At 38.4% G+C, this 23205-nt stretch overlaps 2 protein-coding genes across 8 annotated transcripts in view; one reads left to right on the top strand and one right to left on the bottom strand.

Moving 5' to 3' along the window:
* Positions 1-12992, bottom strand: part of LOC140733241 (bcl-2-associated transcription factor 1-like) — a 43421-nt gene extending 30429 nt beyond the window's left edge. For all 6 annotated transcript variants that reach the window (XM_073056304.1, XM_073056307.1, XM_073056306.1 and 3 more), the window contains exons 1-2: positions 12885-12992; positions 934-1078 (exon numbers count right to left, since the gene is read on the bottom strand). In XM_073056304.1, the coding sequence (XP_072912405.1) occupies positions 934-1043 (110 nt within the window). In that variant the 5' untranslated portion in view covers positions 1044-1078; positions 12885-12992. The remainder of the gene's footprint in view (positions 1-933; positions 1079-12884) is intronic.
* Positions 12993-13095: 103 nt separating this feature from the next.
* Positions 13096-23205, top strand: part of LOC140733240 (uncharacterized) — a 44676-nt gene continuing 34566 nt past the window's right edge. Inside the window, exons 1-3 of one of the 2 annotated variants that reach the window (XM_073056303.1) lie at positions 13096-13193; positions 20399-20711; positions 21966-22085. In XM_073056303.1, the coding sequence (XP_072912404.1) occupies positions 20486-20711; positions 21966-22085 (346 nt within the window). In that variant the 5' untranslated portion in view covers positions 13096-13193; positions 20399-20485. Of the gene's footprint in view, positions 13194-20172; positions 20712-21965; positions 22086-23205 lie in introns of those variants that run through there. The other variant, XM_073056302.1, reaches the window with a different exon arrangement.

Raw genomic sequence — 23205 nt, 5'->3', positions numbered from 1 at the left:
AGGGCAATTGGATGAACAGCAAATAAACTGCTTAGTAACCAACTATCAAACACATTAAATATAGCACAGCAGAAAAACCCGAGTTTACATTCTTTTTAAAAACATAAATGAGCTGTATGAAAAAAACTGAAAAAGTGAGGCATATAGTAATAGACAGAACAGTAATAGACAAGCAGAATGTGAGGACCAAATTTAATATAGAAAGGTGTCAAGTAGTGGATTTTGATAGAAAAAAAGAATGGATAATATAGATTAAATAGCAAAGTTCTAACAAGTGTGCAAAAAACTTAATACCACCCACATTCAGAGAGTATTTAGTGCAGCATATGCTATTTTGGGCTTCAAATATTCACATACAAGGACAAGAAGCAGACGTGTATGTTAAATCTTTAGAAAAATAAACATAAATTAGGCATATGTCTATTTTTCTCTTAACAGTATTTTCTGCTGCCCTCATTGTTATGGCTAAAATTTAATTTGTTACATCTTGCCTAAAATAAATTGTTCAGTCTGTGATCCTCTCACATCTTTTCAAAAATGACAAATACTTTTTAAGATTTCTTTTCACCATTGTTGTTGATTATGATTCCACCTTTGTACTGAGCAAAACAAAATCTAGTAGGAGGTACCCTTCTGTTGCATTGTGCAACACAGAAGGTGAAAATCTGCATCTGACATAGGAATGCTGACCCTAGACAATGAAAGGACAGAGCCATCCTATTTCCAGCTACATTCTTCTAAAATCTATGTTTATCAAAAGAAGCCAAAGTTTTGTAAACCTTTGGTACCTACAGTTCTACTTATATCTTAAGAATTTAGGATAAAAATATTAATGGCTATCCCACTAAGCAGAATTCTGAGGCTCATAATTTACCATACTTAACAACTACCACAACCATCAATTTAGAAGTAAACAATATCTAAAACCATTACCTGTATCTCTTTTTCCTGGAACGGGATCTAGAATGAGATCTTGATCTAGAACTTGAGCAAGAACGAGACCTTGATCTCGATGAATGAGATCTAGAATTAGATCGAACCATTCTGATCTTCAGGTTCACTTCAAAATGTTGCACACCTACAACAGGAAAAATAATCATGCTGTTGTATTTCATGTGCTGAAACATCTATTACACCTACTATGACAATCTCACTGAATACTGCTCAGCTTTTTGAAGTTATGCATATTTAAGGATGATACTGAACACTGTGCATATGATGCACTTTCCACCCATACATAACTATGCATCTTGTCACAAGTTACCACTGCATTTTTACTGATCAAGGTAGTGGGTTATTGCAGGTGAAAGTAAGTTCCTGCTGACATTATATACATCCAACTATGTGGCTAAAATCTTACTACTATTTGCTCCCTTGATGAATCAGTATATCACAGGAAGTCTTCAAGTCATACTAAATCGTTGTGGAGGAATGAACAGAAATATAGACTGTATAGTTCCAAAAGATAGAAACAGAAAACCTAAAGCACAATACAGGCCCTTCGGCCCACAAAGCTGTGCCGAACATGTCCTTACCTTAGAAATTACCTAGGGTTACTCATAGCCCTCTATTTTTCTAAGCTCCATGTACCTATCCAGGAGTCTCTTAAAAGACCCTATTGTATCCGCCTCCACCACTACTGCTGGCAGCCCATTTCATGCACTCAGCATTCTCTGCTTAAAAAACTTACCCGACTTCTCTGTACCTACTTCCAAGCACCTTAAAATTGTGCCCTCTCGTGCTATCCATTGTAGCCCTGGGAAAAAGCCTCTGACTATCCACACAATCAATACCTCTCATCATCTTATACACCTCTTATCAGGTCACCTCTCATCCTCCATCGCTCCAAGGAAAAAAGCCAAGTTCACTCAACCTGTTCTCATAAGGCATGCTCCCCAATCCAGGCAACATCCTTGTAAATCTCCTCTGAACTCTTTCTATGGTTTCCACATCCTTCCTATAGTGAGGCGACCAGAACTGAGCACAGTACTCCGTGGGGTCTGACTAGGGTCCTATATAGCTGCAACATTACCTCTCAGCTCCTAAACTCAGTCCCACGATTGATGAAGGCCAAAGCACCGTATGCTTTCTTAACCACAGAGTCAACCCGCGCAGCAGCTTTGAGCATCCTATGGACTCGGATCCTGCACACTGCCAAGTGTCCTACCATTAATACTATATTGTGTCATCATATTTGACCTACCAAAATGAACCACCCCACACTTATCTGCGTTGAACTCCATCTGCCATTTCTCAGCCCAGTTTTGCATCCTATGTCCCACTGTAACCTCTGACAGGCCTCCACACTATCCACAACACCCCCAACCTTTGCGTCATCAGTAAACTTACTAACCCATCCCTCCACTTCCTCATCCAGGTCATTTATAGAAATCACAAAGAGTATGGGTCCCAGAACAGATCCCTAAGGCACACCGACGTCCATGCAGAATATGACCTGTCTACAACCACACTTTGCCTTCTGTAGGCAAGCCAGTTCTCAATCCACAAAGCAATGTCCCCTTGGATCCCATGCCTCCTTACTTTCTTAATAAGACTTGCAAGGGGTAGCTTGTCAAATGCCTTGCTGAAATCCATATACACTACATCTACTGTTCTACCTTCATTAATGTGCTTAGTCACATCCTCAAAAAATTCAATTATTGAGGGACAGGTTTAGATTGCTAGAGGATTAATGTTGATGAGTTGAAATATTTCTCTGTGATCTTTCTTCTGTCCTTTTGAATTTGTAGAATACAGGCATTGCTCTTTCAGTGAGGTTATCAGATAAAGAATAACAAATCCACAATTGGTCACTGTAAGTGGAACCAGGAAGTGTATTCTAAAAAAGTCGCAGAGCAGACAGCTGACAGAATGGTATTAGCAGCATAAAGAAAGCTACTCATCTCACTCTTCTTATGAATTTCCAATATGTTCATAGCACTGGGAGTACAAGTGTAAATGTCATTCTTCTCCCTAACATTATGCAAAAATCTTTTGGTCATATATTAAAGGGGACATCTGTAAAGAATGTTCCCTTAAGCCCAGAAAGTCTGACTGACATAAGCACCCACAGAATTTAACCATTCCTTAGATAAAGTACTCTATGCTGGAAAAGGCCCATTAATTTTAACTTTGGATCAGCAAGTTTACCCCATGGAGTACAATGATTAGACACAACAATAAAATTATTTTGGAACTTCTTTGAAACATTCTGTTTTGTGGAGATATTCTTTACAATCTGGTTTAATGTAAAGCGTACATACTATTATTAAATAGACAAGATGGCAGTTAATTTGCACACACTAGTTAACAATAAACAGAATGATTAATTGTAATTTTGGGTATGTACTGGTTGAGGAAGAATGCTGATGAGGATACTGAAAGAATTTATTCTTCTTCAATAATTCATGGCAAATTATGTCTCAGCTTCATTCCTTCAGTACTTAATTCGCAAAATGGGACATGGTAATATTTAGTCAAAAATTAAAGATTATTTCGGCTAGGTGGACATGAATACTAAACTTTACATGATTAGGAATGTCACAATGTAGAACATACGTTACAGCTGCCAGTACCTTTCCCTCTAAGCAGAGTGGGTGCGCAGTTAACTGAAATGCTCCCACTCACATAGCCTTTGTTGCCGCGCAGCTGAAACTTTCTTTTAAATGTTTATTTGTCATTTCTGAGAAAGTTAAGACAAGTTCCATTAAGACGTTCACTGATATGTTGAACTATGTGCTTAGAAATGAAGAATTTGAAGAACTTCTAGTGCTGATTGTGAATGTGGATTTAGTCTTATGAATTTGATCAAATGTAAGTCCAGAAACAGACTAGAAGTGGCACATTTGGATAATCTAATGAAGATTAGATAGATAGATAGATAGATAGATACTTTATTCATCCCCATGGGGAAATTCAACTTTTTTCCAATGTCCCATACACTTGTTGTAGCAAAACTAATTACATACAATACTTAACTCAGTAAAAAATATGATATGCATCTAAATCACTATCTCAAAAAGCATTAATAATAGCTTTTAAAAAGTTCTTAAGTCCTGGCGGTAGAATTGTAAAGCCTAATGGCATTGGGGAGTATTGACCTCTTCAACCTGTCTGAGGAGCATTGCATCGATAGTAACCTGTCGCTGAAACTGCTTCTCTGTCTCTGGATGGTGCTATGTAGAGGATGTTCAGAGTTATCCATAATTGACCGTAGCCTACTCAGCGCCCTTTGCTCAGCTACCGATGTTAAACTCTCCAGTACTTTGCCCATGACAGAGCCCGCCTTCCTTACCAGCTTATTAAGACGTGAGGCGTCCCTCTTCTTAATGCTTCCTCCCCAACACGCCACCACAAAGAAGAGGGCGCTCTCCACAACTGACCTATAGAACATCTTCAGCATCTCACTACAGACATTGAATGACGCCAACCTTCTTAGGAAGTACAGTCGACTCTGTGCCTTCCTGCACAAGGCATCTGTGTTGGCAGTCCAGTCTAGCTTCTCGTCTAACTGTACTCCCAGATACTTGTAGGTCTTAACCTGCTCCACACATTCTCCATTAATGATCACTGGCTCCATATGAGGCCTAGATCTCCTAAGATTATGACGTATCTTTCATCTGGATGCAAAATTAATCTGGATAGTGTTTATAAACAATGGATTTGTAATAAAGACAGGCAAGAAAAAGTTTATGAAGCTTGAAAGATTTTCTTTGTTGTGATTTTTTCAATTTTCATTTTAAATATTCATGGTATACATATTACAGTTTCCAGGCCGTGTAAAAATTTTCTGCTCAGAACAATGGTTGGACCGCACAGCTGTAAAATAAATTAGAGGGAACCTTGGCTGCCAAAAATGTTACATCTTCCTTTCAGATTTCAAATTAATGCAAAAACAATTTAAACATATTAAGTGAAAAATATACTGAGAAACACACAAGGAAGAAATCATTTTTAGCATTCATGTTGGAATACAGAGGGAAATCAAGCTCAAGTGAATTACAGATTTTTTTAAGGGTTTCCAGGTTGGCATTTAAGATTTTCTAGGCAAATGATTTAACAAAAACCTAGATTGTCAGTGTTGTTCTGAAATTAGAACTGAGGAATGGATGCAAACACCAAAGTTAGAGCACTGAATGAGGCTGCCAGTTGGATAAGGTAAAATTCTTAAAGATCCACAGCTATGAAGAAAATCCATAACAGAGAAAACTATTTCAAGTCAGCAGGGCTCAGAGTAAAGTGCATGTGGCTGAGGGCTGAAGAATTTGGAATTTTATGTAAAAAAAAATTACAACTAAAGGTGATATGAACATGGTCAGGTGTCAATGACAAAATAGCGGCGATACAGAAAATAGACAAGGTCACTCAAAGGGTTTTGCTATTCAGCTAGAGGTCAGACTTGGGTTTATTCATGGTGAAACAAAACGACTATTAAGGCGATGATACTTTCTCAGAGGATTCTTCCCTGCAGATGGCAAATGACGACTTTTGTTTCTTTCTTTAAAAAACTGGACGGCATACATTGACTGAACCAAGCAAAGTGGAGCAAATATTAACTTACCGGTAACTCTTTACATGGACACTTGGAATGCCCACCCTTTGTCATTGCTGCAGACCGAGCGTTTACTCTCTGCAGCACAACAGTTTAGGTATATAAAATATAGTTGTTCTAGTTACGAGGGTGATACAATCAAATGCAGTGGTCACTCTAGGTCCAATCAAAAGGTATATTTGTTCGACTTGTACATCTTTTTCACAATTTGCAAGTCATTGCTGGATATTAAGAACAGCAGGACTATCCCATCAGCATGCTACTCGATATCGATGGAGCTGGACGTATTGCTTACCATTGTTGTGTTGTTGCCTAGATTTGTTGCGCACCATTGGACATTGCAGTCCAAAAAAAGGTGTGAGTGATGGTCTTGGACATTTTTATTGTGATGGTAAAACCGTGATGGACATTGGTAACGTAGATCACTACAAGTCTGGCTCACTGGTAAGACCCACAACGGGGAAAGCTGCATTGTCTTGGTTGTGGTGAGGCCTAGGCCTAGGCCTATGGTCATCTGTTAAGAGTTGCCCGGGAAGGAGACGCTGAAGCAGTAGGGGAGAGACCTCCATGGGCATGCTCAAATCCCTTCTGGGTTGGGGGCTGCCTTCCAGTGCTCGCTTGGTGCAAGAACAAGCTGAACACTCAGGGACTTGGTCTATATTTGTTTTCATTTTGACTGTATGTTTTTCTGAAACATACGTGCTACATACCAAGGCCCTGGAGGAACGCTGCTTCATTTGGCTATATTCATGTATGATTGAATAACTAAACAAATGTAATTAGTGTAAATATATTTACTCATTTTGAAAGAAAAATCTAGTTCTTTATGTTTTCCAAGTTATTAAACTAGGTATTGATTAATGTTAGAAAGATGCACCCAAATAGTGGATTAATTGCATCAGTGCTCCTTCTGATTGTTTCATCATCCACCATTTAACCTACACTTTTGCTTATAATGCTATATATAACTGAGTAAAAGTTAATTTAACAGTCCTAGTGAAAGTGAAAAAGGAAATTCCTGTCTTAATTATGTGAACACAAAATCACAAGTGAAAATACCACAGAAATCCATTTAATATTGAACTCAGTAAAATAATTGAAAAACAATTATGCTGACATGACAAAGGAAGAATATACCTGTTATTTCTCCCACTTGCTGCAGCCCCATTCTAACAAAGTGAGTTTAATTTTGTTTACAGCAAATGTATAAATGTTTTAAATCTCATTTTGGCTTCTCGGTTCAAGACCGATCAGTGTAAGAATGGTACAGAAAATAAGCATTGTTTGAAATCCTAAGTAGATATCAGATGCAGAAAATTAATGGGAATTTGAGATCAACATAAGAAAATGCTAAGAATTTAAAATTTGGCAACACAACTAATATTCATCTGCAATGACAATTAATAGTAATTCAACCCCCAAAATAACAAATTGATGAATTTAGCATAATACCACTATACAAAAAAAAAGTACTTGCACAAAATGTGATTTTGCTTTCTGAAGTTTAGTTAAACAATTTCTTTACTGCCACTCTTCCCAAGGTATGTTTGCCTGAAAATGAGGTCCTCTAATCCAAATTGCCTCTCACCATGCTTCACAACTCAGGAAGGTCTTACACCATTTGACACACACAAAATGCTGGAAGAACTCAGCAGGCCAGGCAGCATCTATGGAAAAAAGTAGTCAACATTTCGGGCTGAGACCCTTCAGAAGGACTGGAGAAATTTCACACTGTGCCTTTTTTACCTCACAATCTCTCTGCATAAGTTTCAGAATACAGGAATAAAAATAAATTAAACCCACCCGGAAGAGTGGATTACTTCAGTACTAAAAAGGCAATTTCTTTCACTGACAACTTTTGATAATTGCGAGTTAGTTTTATTCTAACCTCGGAGAATATCACATTTAATCCTTAATAGAATAATTTTGAAAATTTAACAAATAAAACTTAAGAACATAAAAAGTAGCAGCCCATTTGGCTCTCTGTGCTCTTTGCACCTTTTAGTAAGATCACAGGAATCTTTTATAAAATAAAATAACTACAGTTGCTGGAACTCTCAAAGCAGAAAAGACATTAAGAAGCACTCAGACCTGGCAATATTGGCAATAGTTGATCATTTACCTCAGTACATTTTACTGCATTAACCAAATATTCTTTGCTTTCCTTAGTATAGCAAAGTCCATCAAACTGTTTTGATTACACAAATTAGCTGAGCCTTCAAGGGTCTATGGACAGAGAATTTCAAAGACTCACTCTTCTCTTGGTGAAGTAATTTCTTCTGATCTGTCTTGAATGGCATTCCTTTACATTGATGCTATGATCCCTGTATATAGACAGCCTAACCAGAGAAGACATCAGCCTCACAACCATGTCAAGCCCCCCCAAAAAATTATGTTTCACAGAAATTCTCATTCAATACTCAAAAGAGAATATTGACCAGTTTGCTTAATATCTCTCCTCCTGCAACCAATGCACTAAAAATAAACCACAGAACCTTCATTGCAGAATCACTATTAAGTTTTTTTAAGTTGGAAAATCAAACTTGCACACATACTCTAAATAGATTTCACCAGGCTCCTATATAATTGAAGTAAGGCAATTCAACTCAATCCACATGCCTGGAAGGAAAATCTTAGTATGTTCTCCTTAACTTTCTCAACAAAGCAATACATTTACTGAATGGGTCAAATCCTAATCTTTAACAAAGTCCTTCTGCCAAATCACCTCATTTTCTGTTTATTGGTGTGTGCACAAAACTTTCTATCTGCACAAGAAGTTAATTTAGAAATCAGGTTGCTTTACTTTTTAATAATCAACCAAGGTTTTACTTCTGCAGACAAAATATAAATTCTGAGTTGTTCTAGTGACTAGACTAAAATTTAAACATTAACTATTATAGATAATGTATTCTTTCAATAGATCAAATTCTATTTTAGTTGTAGGTTATTTCACTACTGTTACCAATTTACTTGCATTGCATGATTAGTTTTTAAAAGTGATTTACCCATATGATCAACACTTGTAGTTTAAAAAAGGTATAACTAAAAACCCAAATGACCAAAGCTAACTTATAATTGTTGAAATTGGACCATCCTTCAAATTATAATTTTGTTCAGTGTAATCCAATCAAGCAAGTTAAATGTAAAAATAAGTTTTAAACTGAATATCCAAAATTACACCAATGACATCTAGAAGAGACAAAAAGGAATCTTCTCCCAGTTCCAAATTTAAAATAGACCGCAATGCACAAGATAAAGTAGCACTCAATATCAAGTTTCCAGCAATTTCAATCGACCAAGTTAATTAAGGCAATAAGAATTTTTGTATGTGTCATATAAATTATATTTGTGTGCATGCCTGCTTGCATTGTGGAAAATTCAAAATTCAACACATTCCAATTTGCTTAATTGCAGAACAAAACAATATTTCAATTCCAACCAGGATTTTAAATGAAGAGAATCTTTTGCCACTCCTCCAATCCAAGACATATTCCATCCACCAGAAAAAATGGGATCTTCTAGTGGCCACTCATTTTAATCCCACTTCCCATTCCCATTCTGACATATCAATCTATAGCCTCCTCTACTGTCGCAACAAGGCCACTCTCAGGTTGGAAGAGCAACACCTTGTATTCTGTCTGGGTAGCCTCCAACCTGATGGCATGAACATCAATTTCTCAAACTACCACCAAGCAAACTAACTAATTGTTGAACAGATTTACTGGACAAACTAAGTTTTAAAAAACATTGACAATAAACTTTCAAAGTGTAACATTTGAAGACGATAGAAATTTTAAATCGAAACTTAACACAGTGTCTTGAATGCAATATTAAATTAAACTCATCATGGCACAATGTTATAAGAGCTTGTATGTTAATGATACATACCTCCTTTCAGACGATATAACCTGTTCAAAATGGATTATTAATAAAAACACAACTAATAAGTAAATGTTGTTTCACATAATTCCATCTGTAACAAATGCCACATGCACAAATGGAAAATTTTGGATAAATATTGCTATTTAAATAGAATAGCTCAAAGAAAGTGTGAGCCTTCTCTTAATGGCTCAGTGTTTATCTTGTATCTGTGTCATGCAAACGACAACTGCAGGTATAGATCTCAAATTACGCTGAAATAGTTTGTTTCACTTGAAGATGAGTGTTAAAGGAAAGTAAACCACATTTTCATTCATGATAACCTTTAATAAACATATATCACCCCATTTAGACACTGAGCAAAGGCAGAATTAATATTCTGAAATAAATATTAATAAATATTAATGTTCTGAAATAAACCCAGAACAGAACAGTTTTGCCTAATCACACACAAAAGCCACTAGGACAATGAAGCCATTGGATAGATCAGAACCTGATCCATCGTTGGCTGGCATCACAATTTTCTCTAAATACACAAATTTTAGGAGAAAACATTTTACGTGTACTTCATGTACATTTTCTCTTAAAAATGACTACACTGCCTTCAGAATGGGAAAATGAAATAAGATAGCTAAAATATTTCACCAGTAAACATCAACATTGAAACATTACAATGTAATGAATATTTTAGCTGAAGGAAACACCTTTTAAAGTTAAAAAAAGTACTCAAAATAGAGTGTATTTTGAATAAGGGAGCTTCCTGCACATTTGTTCTCTCTGACTTCGTAATGTGTCAATCACAAATTCATATTTACCATTTCACATGAAAATCACAAACTGTGAATGCTGTCACAGATCTAAAATAATTTTAAAACTTAAGTAGTAGGCAAACATACCGAATCGCCACGTCCTGTTGATTCACAAAGGGCTGATGAAACTAAATTTATAAAAGTGTCCATGTGAGTGTCCATGCAACATTCATAAATTGCTCTTGACAATATACAGTGGATTCCGGCAAACTGGAACACATCGGGATAAGTACACTTTGGCTCCATTAAACAGCTGCTTCAAATATCCAAAGTTTCATGGGAATAGTTAAAAAGGTATTAAAACAGAGTTAAACTATGTTTAACTGAGTAACAAATTATGTATTTAAATGAAATGCAGAACAATTAAGAACACTAGCAATATTATTACAGTACTAGAAAACTGCGTATTAGTTCGTAATGGTTACTGACAGACAAATTCATCGAGAGTACGCTGGCTTGTTCTTTCGATTGACTGTAAATTAACAAAATCAGCATACCTAGTGCTGAAAATGGACTGCTTTCATTGCCTTCCTGCATGAAGTAATGTCATAATCCAACAATAAATTTCCTTGCATCCTGTGTAGTCACTAGCTCAGGTTCAGTTATGTCATCCTCATCACTTTCTTCATCTTCATATTCCTCACCTTGGTGCTTTGATACAATATTTTCGACAACTGTGTTGCCCAAATCTTCATTTTTATCATAACGTTCAAAGTGATTGTTGATCCCTTCAAATTTTTTAGTTCCTAACTTGAAGTGATGAAATAATTTGTTTCACTCCCAGCTGATTCTAGCATCTGCAAGCCAGTGACAGAACACCTCTGAATTAAATTGCTGCTTATTTTTTTGCCAACTCTCACTGACAAACTGCACTGCTTGTAAAATGTTAACCCTTGCACTCACTTTCTTAGCTGTGGAAGATGTCAGTGGATTCTCTTCAATTGCTTTGAGAATGTGGTTCACCAACTTCTTGTGATACACCACCTTTAATTTAAGCAGAAATTCCAGGTGGATGTTTCTCAAACATTCTACATTAGGATGTACTGCACAATTGTCAACAAACAAGAGAATTTTGCTTGATTTCTGCTGCAACTCCATATCCCAACTCATCAGCCATCTCTTAAACATTTCAGAACCAATCAAGGTAATCTTATTTGCATAGTACTCAACTGGTAAACTATCTATTCTAAGCCCCTTAAAGCATAGAGGTTTAACACTATTCCCAATAACCAATAATTTTTCTCAGTTCCTGGCATATCTGAACAATGTGATACATTGCTGTCCTTGAACCTGATAACATTTGCACGTTTGCAGAAAAGTCAACCAGCCAGGCACGATAGAAAAGGCCTTTTCATCAGCATTGTAGAAGTCATCTACACTAACCTTCTGAAGCAAGTCTAAGAGTTTTGTAGATTTCCATGTTTCTGCACTTACAGCATCAGCACTACCTATTTTGTCATGAGCACTCTTGAATTTAATGTGGTGCCTACATTTCCATTGAGATAATCAACCATATGTTGCTTAAAAATCTTCGTGACCCAGCTTCTTCGCTAACTCCTCTGACTTGTTTTTCTAACATTGGTCCACTGACACGTACACCTCGTCCAGTTACCACTGACTGAGGTCCTCTTCAACATCTGGATGCTTACCTTCAATCACAATCTGTTTATGCAATGTTCCCTGTTGTCCCTCGCGTTATACCCATTCTTCTAGCAGTTTATCTTAACTGATAGTTCAACGTGCAATTGTAGATTTCGGGACTCTGCCAGCTGACGATGAGTGGTGTTAGAAGGATGGCTTTTAATTTGGTCCAATAAAGTAATTTTTTCGACTAGTGCCAATCTTTTGGTAGCATCTTGGCCAAGGGCTTAAAATGTTAGTCAATTTTTTTTTTAAATCACTGTTTGAATCGGCGTCCTTCGGCCCAAATGGATAACACAGGAAGCAGACGTAATCTTTCGCTCTCATCACGGTGCAGTGTCTAACGGTCATAGTGACCGACCGTCTCCCGCCCCAATTAAACGGTATTCTGTCCCAATAAACGGATGTATTTGCTTTGTTCTTTAACAGTTAACCCAAATTAGCGGTTGCGCCGATTAACCGATGGCCTAATAAACCGGAATCCACGATATATGTACTAGATATATATTTTAATATAATGAAACGTTATTTTTAACCGCCTGTTGAAAGAGCTTAACCACTAAATTGCAATAAACGCGGGTTTCAGAACTGACAATAAGCCCCAAGTCAGGCCCTAGCAGCAGTAAATAAAAACCAATTATGGCAAGGGAGCGCGTCGACAAGAAAAAAAGCTTCTGTATGTCAGGATAAGACGCATTTTGTTCACAAAGAGCATTTTAATTCCTCTCCCCTTCCCCTTTCCCCCGAGTGCCCCGGCGGGTTGGCTGGAGATGGCGGAGATCGACATTTATTTCGGCTTTAAATCGACTGCAGGCGAAGAAAAGCCATTTTGAACGGTCTGATCCGCACGGCGCTGCGCTGCGCTGCGCCTGGGAGCAGAGCAGAGCTGAGCGCCTTTTACCGACAGCCCACCGCCGAACCCACTCGCTTCACCCAGTCGCTCTCCCACGACTGCTGAGGCTCCTAGATCCACTCTCCCCCTCGCGTCTTGGCCGCAAACCTACCGATTCCCAATATCCATCAAACGCAACCGCACACCAGCTTAATTCCTGAGCAACAGGGGTGAAGGGGCAGAGCTTCTCGACGCCAAGCCGGGGCATTTCCCACTCCCGCCAGGGAGGGGCGCTCCGGGTGGAGTTCCATCCCGGTCCCCGTGTGGAAATCCGAGAGCAGCACTCGTCACAGTTCTGGCCTTCCTAAAGCAATCGAGAGGGACTGGGAAGTCAACCTGCAGAAAATTATTTGTAGTCCATATTCATGATGGCTTGTAAGCCTTGATCCTGAAGCAATGCGCCCATAAAAGCTACAGTTAGGTGAGAGTAAAAGTCCAATCTCTTGGTGGCTACGACAGGAAATATTTTCTGTTACTTTTCATGGTTGTGTATCAATGAGTATGCCCATACGGTTTTGCGTGCACCTGGTTAGAGGCCGTGGCCTAGGAAATGTCAGGATCAAATAAAAGCTAAATACAAAACACGGTAGCACGAATGTCTGCACCAACCACGGTGCTACTCTGAACTAATCCTATCTGTCTTCATAAGATCCTTGTACATATGCCTACCTAAAAACCTTATCTACCTATTATTGTTGAAATTAGCCTTCCCCAAATTCACCATTTTACCCAGGGATCTGAGTAATCCATATTCATCACAATGTTAAACTTTAAGGAATTAATGGTCACTTTTCCCAAAATGCTCAACTTCTGAAACACCTGGCCAAGCTCATTTAAAAAATATAAGGGTGGAATGGTAGCATAGTGGTTAGCGTAATGCTGCTGCAGTGCCAGGTGTAAGTTTGGGGTTCAATTCACTGCTGTCAGTAAGAACTTTGTTATGTTCTCCCTGTGACCACATGGGTTTCCTCCAGGTGCCCCAGTTGCCTCCCACATTCTAAAGACATGGGGTTAGACTTATTGAGTTGTAGACTTGTTATGTTGATGCTGTAAGTGTGGTGATACTTGCGGGCTGCCCAGCATAATCCTCGCTGATTTGATCTGACGCAGTGGTGCACTTCCCTGTATGTTTTGATGTAAATGTGACAACTAACAGATCTTTTTAATAATCTTTAAAGCTGAGTATAGCTGCATCTCTAATAGGACGATTTATCTATTATTTCAAGAAACCTTCCTGAATGCACCAAACAAATTCTGTCCCTTCTCAGCCCCTGGCACTAAGGGAGTCTGAATCAGTATTGAAAAAGTTAAAATGGATCACTACAATAACCCTGTTATTTTTAGATCATTCCTTGATTAACTGCATACCTGTTCCTTTGACTTCTATTTGATATCGGGAGGTTTACAGTTTAACTGTGATTGCACATTTTCAGTTCCTGAATTTTGCCCATACGGCCTCATTGGACGAGCCCTCCAGAAAGTCTCCTCTTAGTACACCCATGCCATTTTCCCTAATCATTAAGCAATCCCCTCTAGTTTAGACACAACCCATCCTTGTATAGGCTCCACTTGCTCTGAAAGAGATCCCAGTGATCCAGATACATGAAACCCTCTATCCAGTCACACGTTCATCAGTACAGTCTTCCTATTTCTGGCCTCACTAGCACGTGGCACAAAGAGTAATCCTGAGATTACAACTCTAGAGATCCTTTTAACTTTCTAAGTTCCCTGTGAAGAACCTTATCCCACTCTTGCCTGTGTAATTAGTACTAATATGGACCAGGACCTCTGGCAGGGAGTCAACCTGCCATAATGGAGACCTGCTCGTGGTCACAGAAGCACTTATTTATGCTGAATAAACTCTTCCTGGGCTTTCACCTGGATACAGGAATCAATTACAACCGACATTTCAATAACAAACTCCACCGTGGCAGAGTTTGTCATCAAAACGTCAATTATAATTGATACCTATACCCAAGCTGGAAGCCCAAGAAGAGTTTATTTGTCATATACGCTGGGAAAGCACTAGATCCTTTTTCACTTATCTCTGCTCCTCATTATCGAGTCCCCTATCACTTTCACACTAATTATTGGTTTTGAACCCTTTCCATACACACTAAGCAGCTTAATTTTCATTTGAAGCTTCCATGAAGACTTGTATTATAATATGAATTCAGCAACATCAGTATTATGTTTAGTTAAGTGTACTGTTCAAGACTAGAACTATTGAGGTGAGATATCACAAAGCACTCAACTGAATGTGGAACCAAAAGAAGCAGAAAGGTTTGTTCTTACCCCACAATAAATGAAAGTGGCCTGCACATTCTCCCACTTCTAGGTATCACCTGGACACTCAATGATAACCTTGGTTTCAGTCTTCTTCTGATGGCTTCAATCACTGCTATCATCCTGTGCTGAATCCCTTCCTTCCACCCACCCCCAACCATTACTATCAAGTTCCTTTCTTGTCTGATTTTCTAAATCGCAATTCCTGGCAAACATACTTTTTGAAGAAGTATAATCTGTGAACAAATCAAATGGCTCCTGCTCAGACTTCATTCTGAATGCTCCTATATATCTGTGTCTCACCTCTTCTATTTGTAACTGATCCTCCTCCTGCACAGAACAATATACCAGGCTGTTGCTTGGAAAGAAGTGAATGACTATTTTGTCTTTCTTTAGACACACCCAGAGGAGAAATAATGATGCAAATAACTTGCTTAAAAAAGTGTTCTCGTGCCTTTTATCAGAGGAAGTGATCTGAGTTTCTTGAGAAACAGTCTATTCCTAATTTCTACCAAATGGTATACGTACTTCATTATATTTAACATTTATAGTTTGTGCTGAAACCTTCAGCCAAGGTGTACTAGTAGGCCTTAGCTTGTCTGAGCTGAAAAGCATCATTATCCTCTGCTAGGTTTTATGGGAAAAAGTTGGATGTTTCTCTGAAGTACTTGATTCCTCTGTATTCTTCTCATTGATCATGTGGCATTCTACAAAAAGCAATCTTTATGTCCTATAAAGATCTATAGCCCTATAGATCTGTTCTATAGCCCTGCTGTAGGCCTTATAGGTTGTCATTTGCTTGTGGTTAGGCCAACAAAGCAGAAAGGGAACAATGGGCAAATTTCCAAAACCAGCCAAATGAGCCAAATCTCCAGTCCAAGTGAAAGAAATGAGGGTTAGCTTGCAATCATAGCAATAACATCAGCAATGCCTATTTGGACATTCATTTGTCTGGTTTGATGTCACACCATCACCAGGCTTATATTTAAAAGATTTGAATAGCCGTTTGACTATGTGCAAACATTAGTCTAATGATCAATTAAGAATCACATTATGTATGAGATATTCGAGGAACGATTTGTTTGAAACTAACATTAGTGGCTACAGAGTTCTCTTGTTCTTTTCCAGTCGCTTTGCTGAATTCATACTTTGATGAAAGACCCAGTCCCAAACAAGATGAAATCTGCAGATGCTGAAAAACCAGTCCTGTTGAAGGGTCTTGGCCTGAAACATTGACTGTACTCTTTTCCATAGATGCTGCCTGGCCTGCTGAGTTCCTCCAGCATTTTGTGTGTGTTATTTTAATGAAAGACACAATCAAGGCATTTTCAGCAAAAGCATAATGCACTGGGTGGGGGTGGAAAACAACCAGACAAAACATTAGCTTATCCACAGCATCAGCTTTCAGATCGCTGTAATTAAAGAGGCAAAGTGAAGTCTCAAGCACAGCTGCCTGCAGATATTTTCAGTTGGAGGGGGAGGAGTATTGGTTTGGAGGTGGGCAGCGGGACTTTCCTAAAAGGAGGTGAAAGAAGGTTTACAGTTAATTAAATTACTTTTGGCACTGCCTTTACAGGATGTCCAAAAGGATTTGTTTGTTTCCAAAATAGAGATACTTGGAAATGTTACTTATTATTGAAACATAGAAGGAATGAACACAAAAAAAGATTACTTAAGTCATTGTATTCATATTTTGGCTCGCAGAGTCACAGAGCAACACAGCAAAGGAGCAAGCCCATTGACCCATCTAGTCTGGTGGCTACTTGCATCAACCCGCACCTAGCCACCATACCCTTCCCATCCATGTGCTTAATCCAAACTTGTCTTAAATGTTGAAATCAAACCCGCACCCACCACTTCCACTGGCAGCTTGTTCCACACTCTCATCACCCTCCCAGTGAAGAATTTCCCCCTCATATTTCCTTTAAACATTTCACCTTTTATCCTTACCATTACTAGCTCTAGTCTCACCCAACCTCGGTGGAAAAAGCCTGCTTGCAGTTACCCTGATTATTCTATCAAATCTCCCCTCATTCTCCTATGCTTCAGGGAGTAAAGTTCTAACCTATTCAACCTTTGCCTATAACTCGGGTCTCAAGTCCCAGAAGTATCCTTGTAGACTTTCTCTGTACTCTTTCAATCTTATTGCTTTCTTTTCTGTAGGAAGGTGACTCGAACTGTACACCTATACTCCAAACAATACTCCAAATTGGGCCTCACCAATGTCTTATACAACTTCAACACAACATCCCAACTCCTGAACTCAGTACTTTGATTTATAAAGGCCAATGTGTCAAAAGCTCTGTTTGTGACTTATGTTGCCACTTCCAAGAAATTATGGATCTGTATCCCTAGATCCCTCTGTTCTACCGCACTCCTCAGTGCCCTACCATTCACTGTGTAAGTCCTACTCTGGTTTGTCGTTCCAAAGTGCAACACCTCACACTTGTCTGCATTAAATTCCATTTGCCATTTTTCACCATTTTTCCAGCTGTTTCAGATCCCACTGCAAGTTTTAATAGTTTTTCTTGCTGTCCACTAAGTTCACAATCATGGTGTCATTTGCAAATTTGCTGCTCCAATTTACCACATTATCATCCAGGTTGTTAATATAGATGACAAGCAACAATGGACCTAGCTCTGATTCCTGCAGCATACCAATTGTCATAGGCATTTAGTCAGAGAAGCAACTATCTAAAACCTAGCTCTGGCTTCTCCCATAAAGCCAATGTCTAATCCAAGTTACTACTTCATTCTGAATGCCAAGTGGCTGAACCTTCTTAACCAACCTCCCATGCAGCACCTTGCTAAAGTTCACATAGACCTCATCCATGTCCTTCATCAATTTTCCTGGTAAATTCATCAAAAAACTCTGCAAGATTGGTTAGATATATCCTACCATACCATGTACAAAGCCACGTTGACTATCCTTAATCAGTCCCTGTCTATCCAAATACTTCCATATCTGTCCCTTAGAATATCATCCAATAATTTACCCACTACTGATGTCAGGCTCACTGGACTATAATTTCCCAGTTTATTCTTAGAGCCTTTCTTAAACAATAGAACAACATTAGCTATCCTCCAATCCTCCAGCATCTTACTCATGGCTAAGGGCATCTTAAATACCTCTGCTAGTGCCCCTGCAATGTCTGCACTAGCCTACCTGAAGGTCCAAGGTTCAAATTCTGGGCATTTGTCCACCCTAATTTGCCTCAAACCAGCAATCACCTCCTGCTTTGTAATCTGTATATGGGCCCTGACCTCACTGCTGTTTTGCCTCATTTCTATAGACTCTTGTGTCCATCTCCACAGTAAATACAGATGCAAAAGTGTCATTTAAGATCTTCTCCATCTCCTTTGGCTCCATGCATGGTGACCACACTGATCTTGAAGAGGACCAGTTTGTTCCTTGCTATCCTTTTGCTCTTAATATATTTGTACAAGCCCTTGGGATTCTCCTTCACCTCGTCTAGTAGAGCAAATTCATGTCTTCTTTTCCCCGCCTGATTTTCCTCTTTTAAGTATTCTCTTGCATTTCTTATACACCTCAATACTCCGTTAGTTCCTTAATGCCTATACCTGCTATGCCCCTCCTTCTTCCTAACCAGGGCCTCAATATCGCTCAAAAACAAGGTTCCCTGAACCCGTTAGACTTGACGTGTATTCTGACAGGAACATTCATATTAAGGGAAGTCTCAATATTCCTTCATTGATGTTTGGAGCAACATCTCAGTGAGAGAATATAAATCGGGGTATGTAAGACCAGATAGAAAGGGTATTAATAGCCACCTTTGCCCCTGCGTGTTTTCCTGTTCATCACATCTGCTCAGCACAGACGTGCTGTATTGTGTTACCAGTGGAGGTGCCAGACTTTGTGGAAACAGCACCAGCAGTTTATCGCCCTCATGCTCTGGGCGCTCACAGGCAGCAAGCAAGAAATTAGAATGTTACCTGGGGCACCAGTAGATACAGCAGCAATTCAGGAAGTGTAGTACTGCAGGTTCTTTAAAACCACTCTGCTATAATGAGCCCACAATGTGTTTTTTTCGGTACTTAGCACCTTTCACGACACCTGCCTATCCTGAAGCACTTTAAGGCCGATGAAATCATTTTGAAGAGTTGCAATGTGGGGAGTGTTATGTTTTTGTGTAATCAGACATGCTGCTTTTTTTTCCATCATAGCAGTCATTTTTGCATTTTTATGATTATCACCCAGTACTCGCTGTTTATGAACCCACAAATTCTTCTGTTTACTTCCTTTCGACCGTCTCTGCACATGCTGCACTGCGTTCTTTCTTACTTCGAACGCCTCGCTGCGCTTTAACAGGTCTCGGGTTCATTTTAAAAATACCTCGTCGCCAATGTTATGTTTTGTAACAAAACTTTAAACTAATTCAAAGGAAGACACAAAGTTAGACCCTCATTTTGGACTCCAGTGTCTTCCTTTGAATTAGTTATAAAACATAACAGGGAGCACAGCAGCCAATTCATCACACAGTCAGCTCTTGCAACAGAAATGTGATAGTAGCAGATTAATTGTAATGTTGGATGAATGATGATTATTAGTCAAGGCAAATAAGTATTCAGCTCTTTGATTTGTGTCTTGAGATCATAAACATCCATGTAGAAAGTGACCACTAATCATTACTAACGTCAGTGCAAATCTCCCTCACTACTGCATTGAAATCGAGATATCTGTAGAGTGAGACACAATAAACAAATATTGTTCACCCATACCTGACCTTGAATAACATTCAACTAATGTTGGTGGAATTTCCTTTTAAGGAAGAAATTGTATCAGTGAGATGATATCCACATGGGGTTCCTTTCCAATAAAACAACTTTCAGCCTACTGTTAATCAACATAGAAGTTAAGTGATTATATAACTGCATATCAGATCAGCTTTGGTAGAGAACACACCAATAGGACTTACAGAAATTTTTTTTTAAACTTTTGTTTAAAGTTCTAAAAAATGGAGCAAAATTTTATTCAAGCACCGTCAGCCTCTCAACTGAATAAATGCCTCGTTTTTGTTTCGTATGTGTGGGCTGGATTTGCCGGACAGTTTGCACCTCCCTATGACATAGGAGTAGTTCAGGCCACGCCTCTACTGTTTACAGCGGAGGGCAGGTTGGTCGTTGTTATGTTTGCGTTGCAAATGCACTCTCTATTATGGAAGCATGGTGAGTGTGTGGCGATGAAAGAGGAGAAGCACACTATTTAAACCCTTAGAAGCTGTTTTTTGCCAGCTGGTTAGGAACATCGTGATTCTCTGCTTCTGTAATATCTGTATTAAGCAAATGTGTTTACCTTAAAAACTTTGCACATTCATTCAGGCAAACAATTCAAGATGGCATGTTTGCTTAGTGTGCTGATTTGAAAGTTGAAGTTATAGCTGTGTGGAACAAAGACGAAGTTAAGCCATGGCAACAATCTGTGACTCATGTAGACAGTACCTGAGGGATTTTATGGAAATGATAGAGAAAGCTGCAGAAGAACTCCTGGAAAAAATAAAGGAGTTATTTCAGAAAATACAGAGCTGTTCCTGTTTAAAGCGAAAAAGAAGTGAGCCAGACCGTCTTTACAATCCAGTTCTACAGCTACATGAAAAAGAGGCTGCTGAGGAGTTCCTACAGCACATTGAAGAAGGTAAATTTGAAATAATCTAGTACCTTTCTTCTATTGGCATTACATTTCTTTACACTAGATTTGATTTTCTACCTTAAATTTATGCTACATGAGAATTGTGGCCTAATTCCCAACAGGGCTTTGCAGACTCATTGTAGAATTCTCCAGATATTTTTATTAGGCTTTGTTTTTCCAGTGTAATTACTGCATAATTATGAAGGATTTTAAATATTCAGTTTTCTCAAGTTAATACATTTGACTATCATTGTAATTTCAACATGAGATGCATTAATGTCCTTATACAAAAGTATTATCTTCAGGTTACTTTAATTGGAAGAGAAATCTTGATATGAACCTATAGAAAATTGCATTTTAGTGTGGCTTCAGACATAAATAATTTCTTAGATCATATTAATTCTTACTTTGCCTTTGGGCAAGGTTAGGTTATTTATCTAGGAGAAGGATCTCATATTTTTATGAGTTATGAGATCATGTATCCAAGTCCTGCTCTTTAACCACATTCGGCAGGCCTGATGCACAGTTTTGACCCAAAATGTCTATAATTACTTTCCTCCCACAATATGGCTTCCGCTTTATTCTTCTGCCAATTTTTGATCTAGGTTCCAGCTTCTGTGTTCTCTTGATTCTCCATCAGGAAAATCAATGTCGAAGCACCACAAAGACCTGAAGGTGATTAACAAGCCTCAATCTAGATTCATTCCTAACTGTCGGTCATTTATTAATAAAATGTTTTATATTCTAAAATATTAAAAGAATTATTACATTTTTCAACACATTCAATTTAGACCAAGTTTAGAAAATCACAAGGTTGAGCATTTAAGACTCACTGGAAAATACCGCGAAGAGGACCAATAAACCCATTCTGACAACTTTTGCTGAAAAGGCTGATACTAAATCATGAAATCCGGATATAAGTTACTACTAGAGGTTCTGTATTTAATGGACCTGATAATTTTCTGTTTAGTTAATTATAGTGGGAGTAAGAACGGAATTAATGCCCCCTCATCGCATTTATTTTCCATTTTAAATTTAGTATTGCTCCTTTAATATTGCTCTGAAAAAGTTTGGCAAGTTTAGAAACTGGGAAGTGTTTTCCTCAAAAGTATGTTGGGTAAAATCATTGCTCATGAAACAGCAATCATGACACTTTCACATAAATGTTAATCATGTGGACATTTATTACTCAAGGCACCATTTCAATCAACATGATTCACATATAAGATAATAAGTCTGGTTATCTGTTTGTCCCTGCAGCTTCAGAAAATAAAGTGATTGACTGGAAAAGCTTGAAGGCCTTGCAGACACTAGCTGCTTCTGAAAATCCAGGTCTACAACAATCTGCTGCTCTCTACTATTTGCATATCAGCGAACAGTGTGAGTATGGTATTCAGAAACAAAAACAGAGATACCCAAAAGGGATTAATTTAAATGATGCAACATTGCATTTTAAAACCAGATGGTTAGCAGTAGTCTTAGGTACACACAAATTGAATTGTGTAACTTTTGCATTCAGTTTTCTGAACTATGACTTGGAAGACAGCATCAATAAGGAAGGATTTGGGATTAATATGGGAACTGGTTTTGTGATTAAAATGACCGGATTGACTGCAATCTCACTAAAACACACCAAGAGAAAGATATTTTAAACACTGTAAAGTCAAAGCTAAACATCATTGCTGTTGAGTGAGATATGATGGCCCTTGTATGTTCTGCAGAGATAGGGAGTAGAAATTCCAGAAATTCAGTCAAGATCCTTCGTGTATACGATGCAGGTAAACTGTGATGTCATTCTTGCAACTTCACAACTGCAAACATCCAGGAGGAGGAAGTCTTCTCTCTACTTGGAGCATAGCCAAGCAGAGAAGCAGTTAACGCCACACCTTTTTGGTGCCTATTGTCCTTTTTGAAGGCAAGTTCCACTTTGTTGTTTCTTCTTTTTGCCTGGGGGTCCTGGCCAGAAATATCCCTGCCTAAGATTTTCTATCTTTGTTTGAAAAGGCCCACCATGATGAATATCTTTGTGCCTACTATGTGTTTTGTGTGATTACTTGAACAATGCTAGGAATTTATGATTCTAATGAAGCATTGCATGTCACGTGTTTAAAATATTGGTCCCTCTTGTCTTTGTGGGCTTATTGCACAATTCAAGGCATATTTTTCTACTTGGAAATATTTCTGTGCTTCAGGCATCCAGTGAGCAGTCCAAATTGTAATTTATGCAATTCAATCTAAAGAATGAACATTATGGTTCTAATATTCGATAATCTGGTACACAACCTGTAGAAATGCCATGAAAACAGGATTTAAGGCTAAAATTGTCTGCTTATGTTATTTTCTGTTTCCCCATTGGTGTAACTTTGGGTGATTGGGAGATGATTCAGAATATAAAACACAAGCAAACCATGCCCCTTATGTAAAGGTAAGGAATGGAAGAGCACTGGATAATGAATTAGTGCAAGACTATGCTATTCTTACTGGCAGCACTATGTACCCC

The sequence above is a fragment of the Hemitrygon akajei genome, chromosome 9, assembly GCF_048418815.1.
Source record: "Hemitrygon akajei chromosome 9, sHemAka1.3, whole genome shotgun sequence".
NCBI lineage: Eukaryota > Metazoa > Chordata > Chondrichthyes > Myliobatiformes > Dasyatidae > Hemitrygon > Hemitrygon akajei.
The sequence above is the reverse complement of the archived record's forward strand: the minus strand, read 5'-3'. Positions and strand labels throughout refer to the sequence as shown.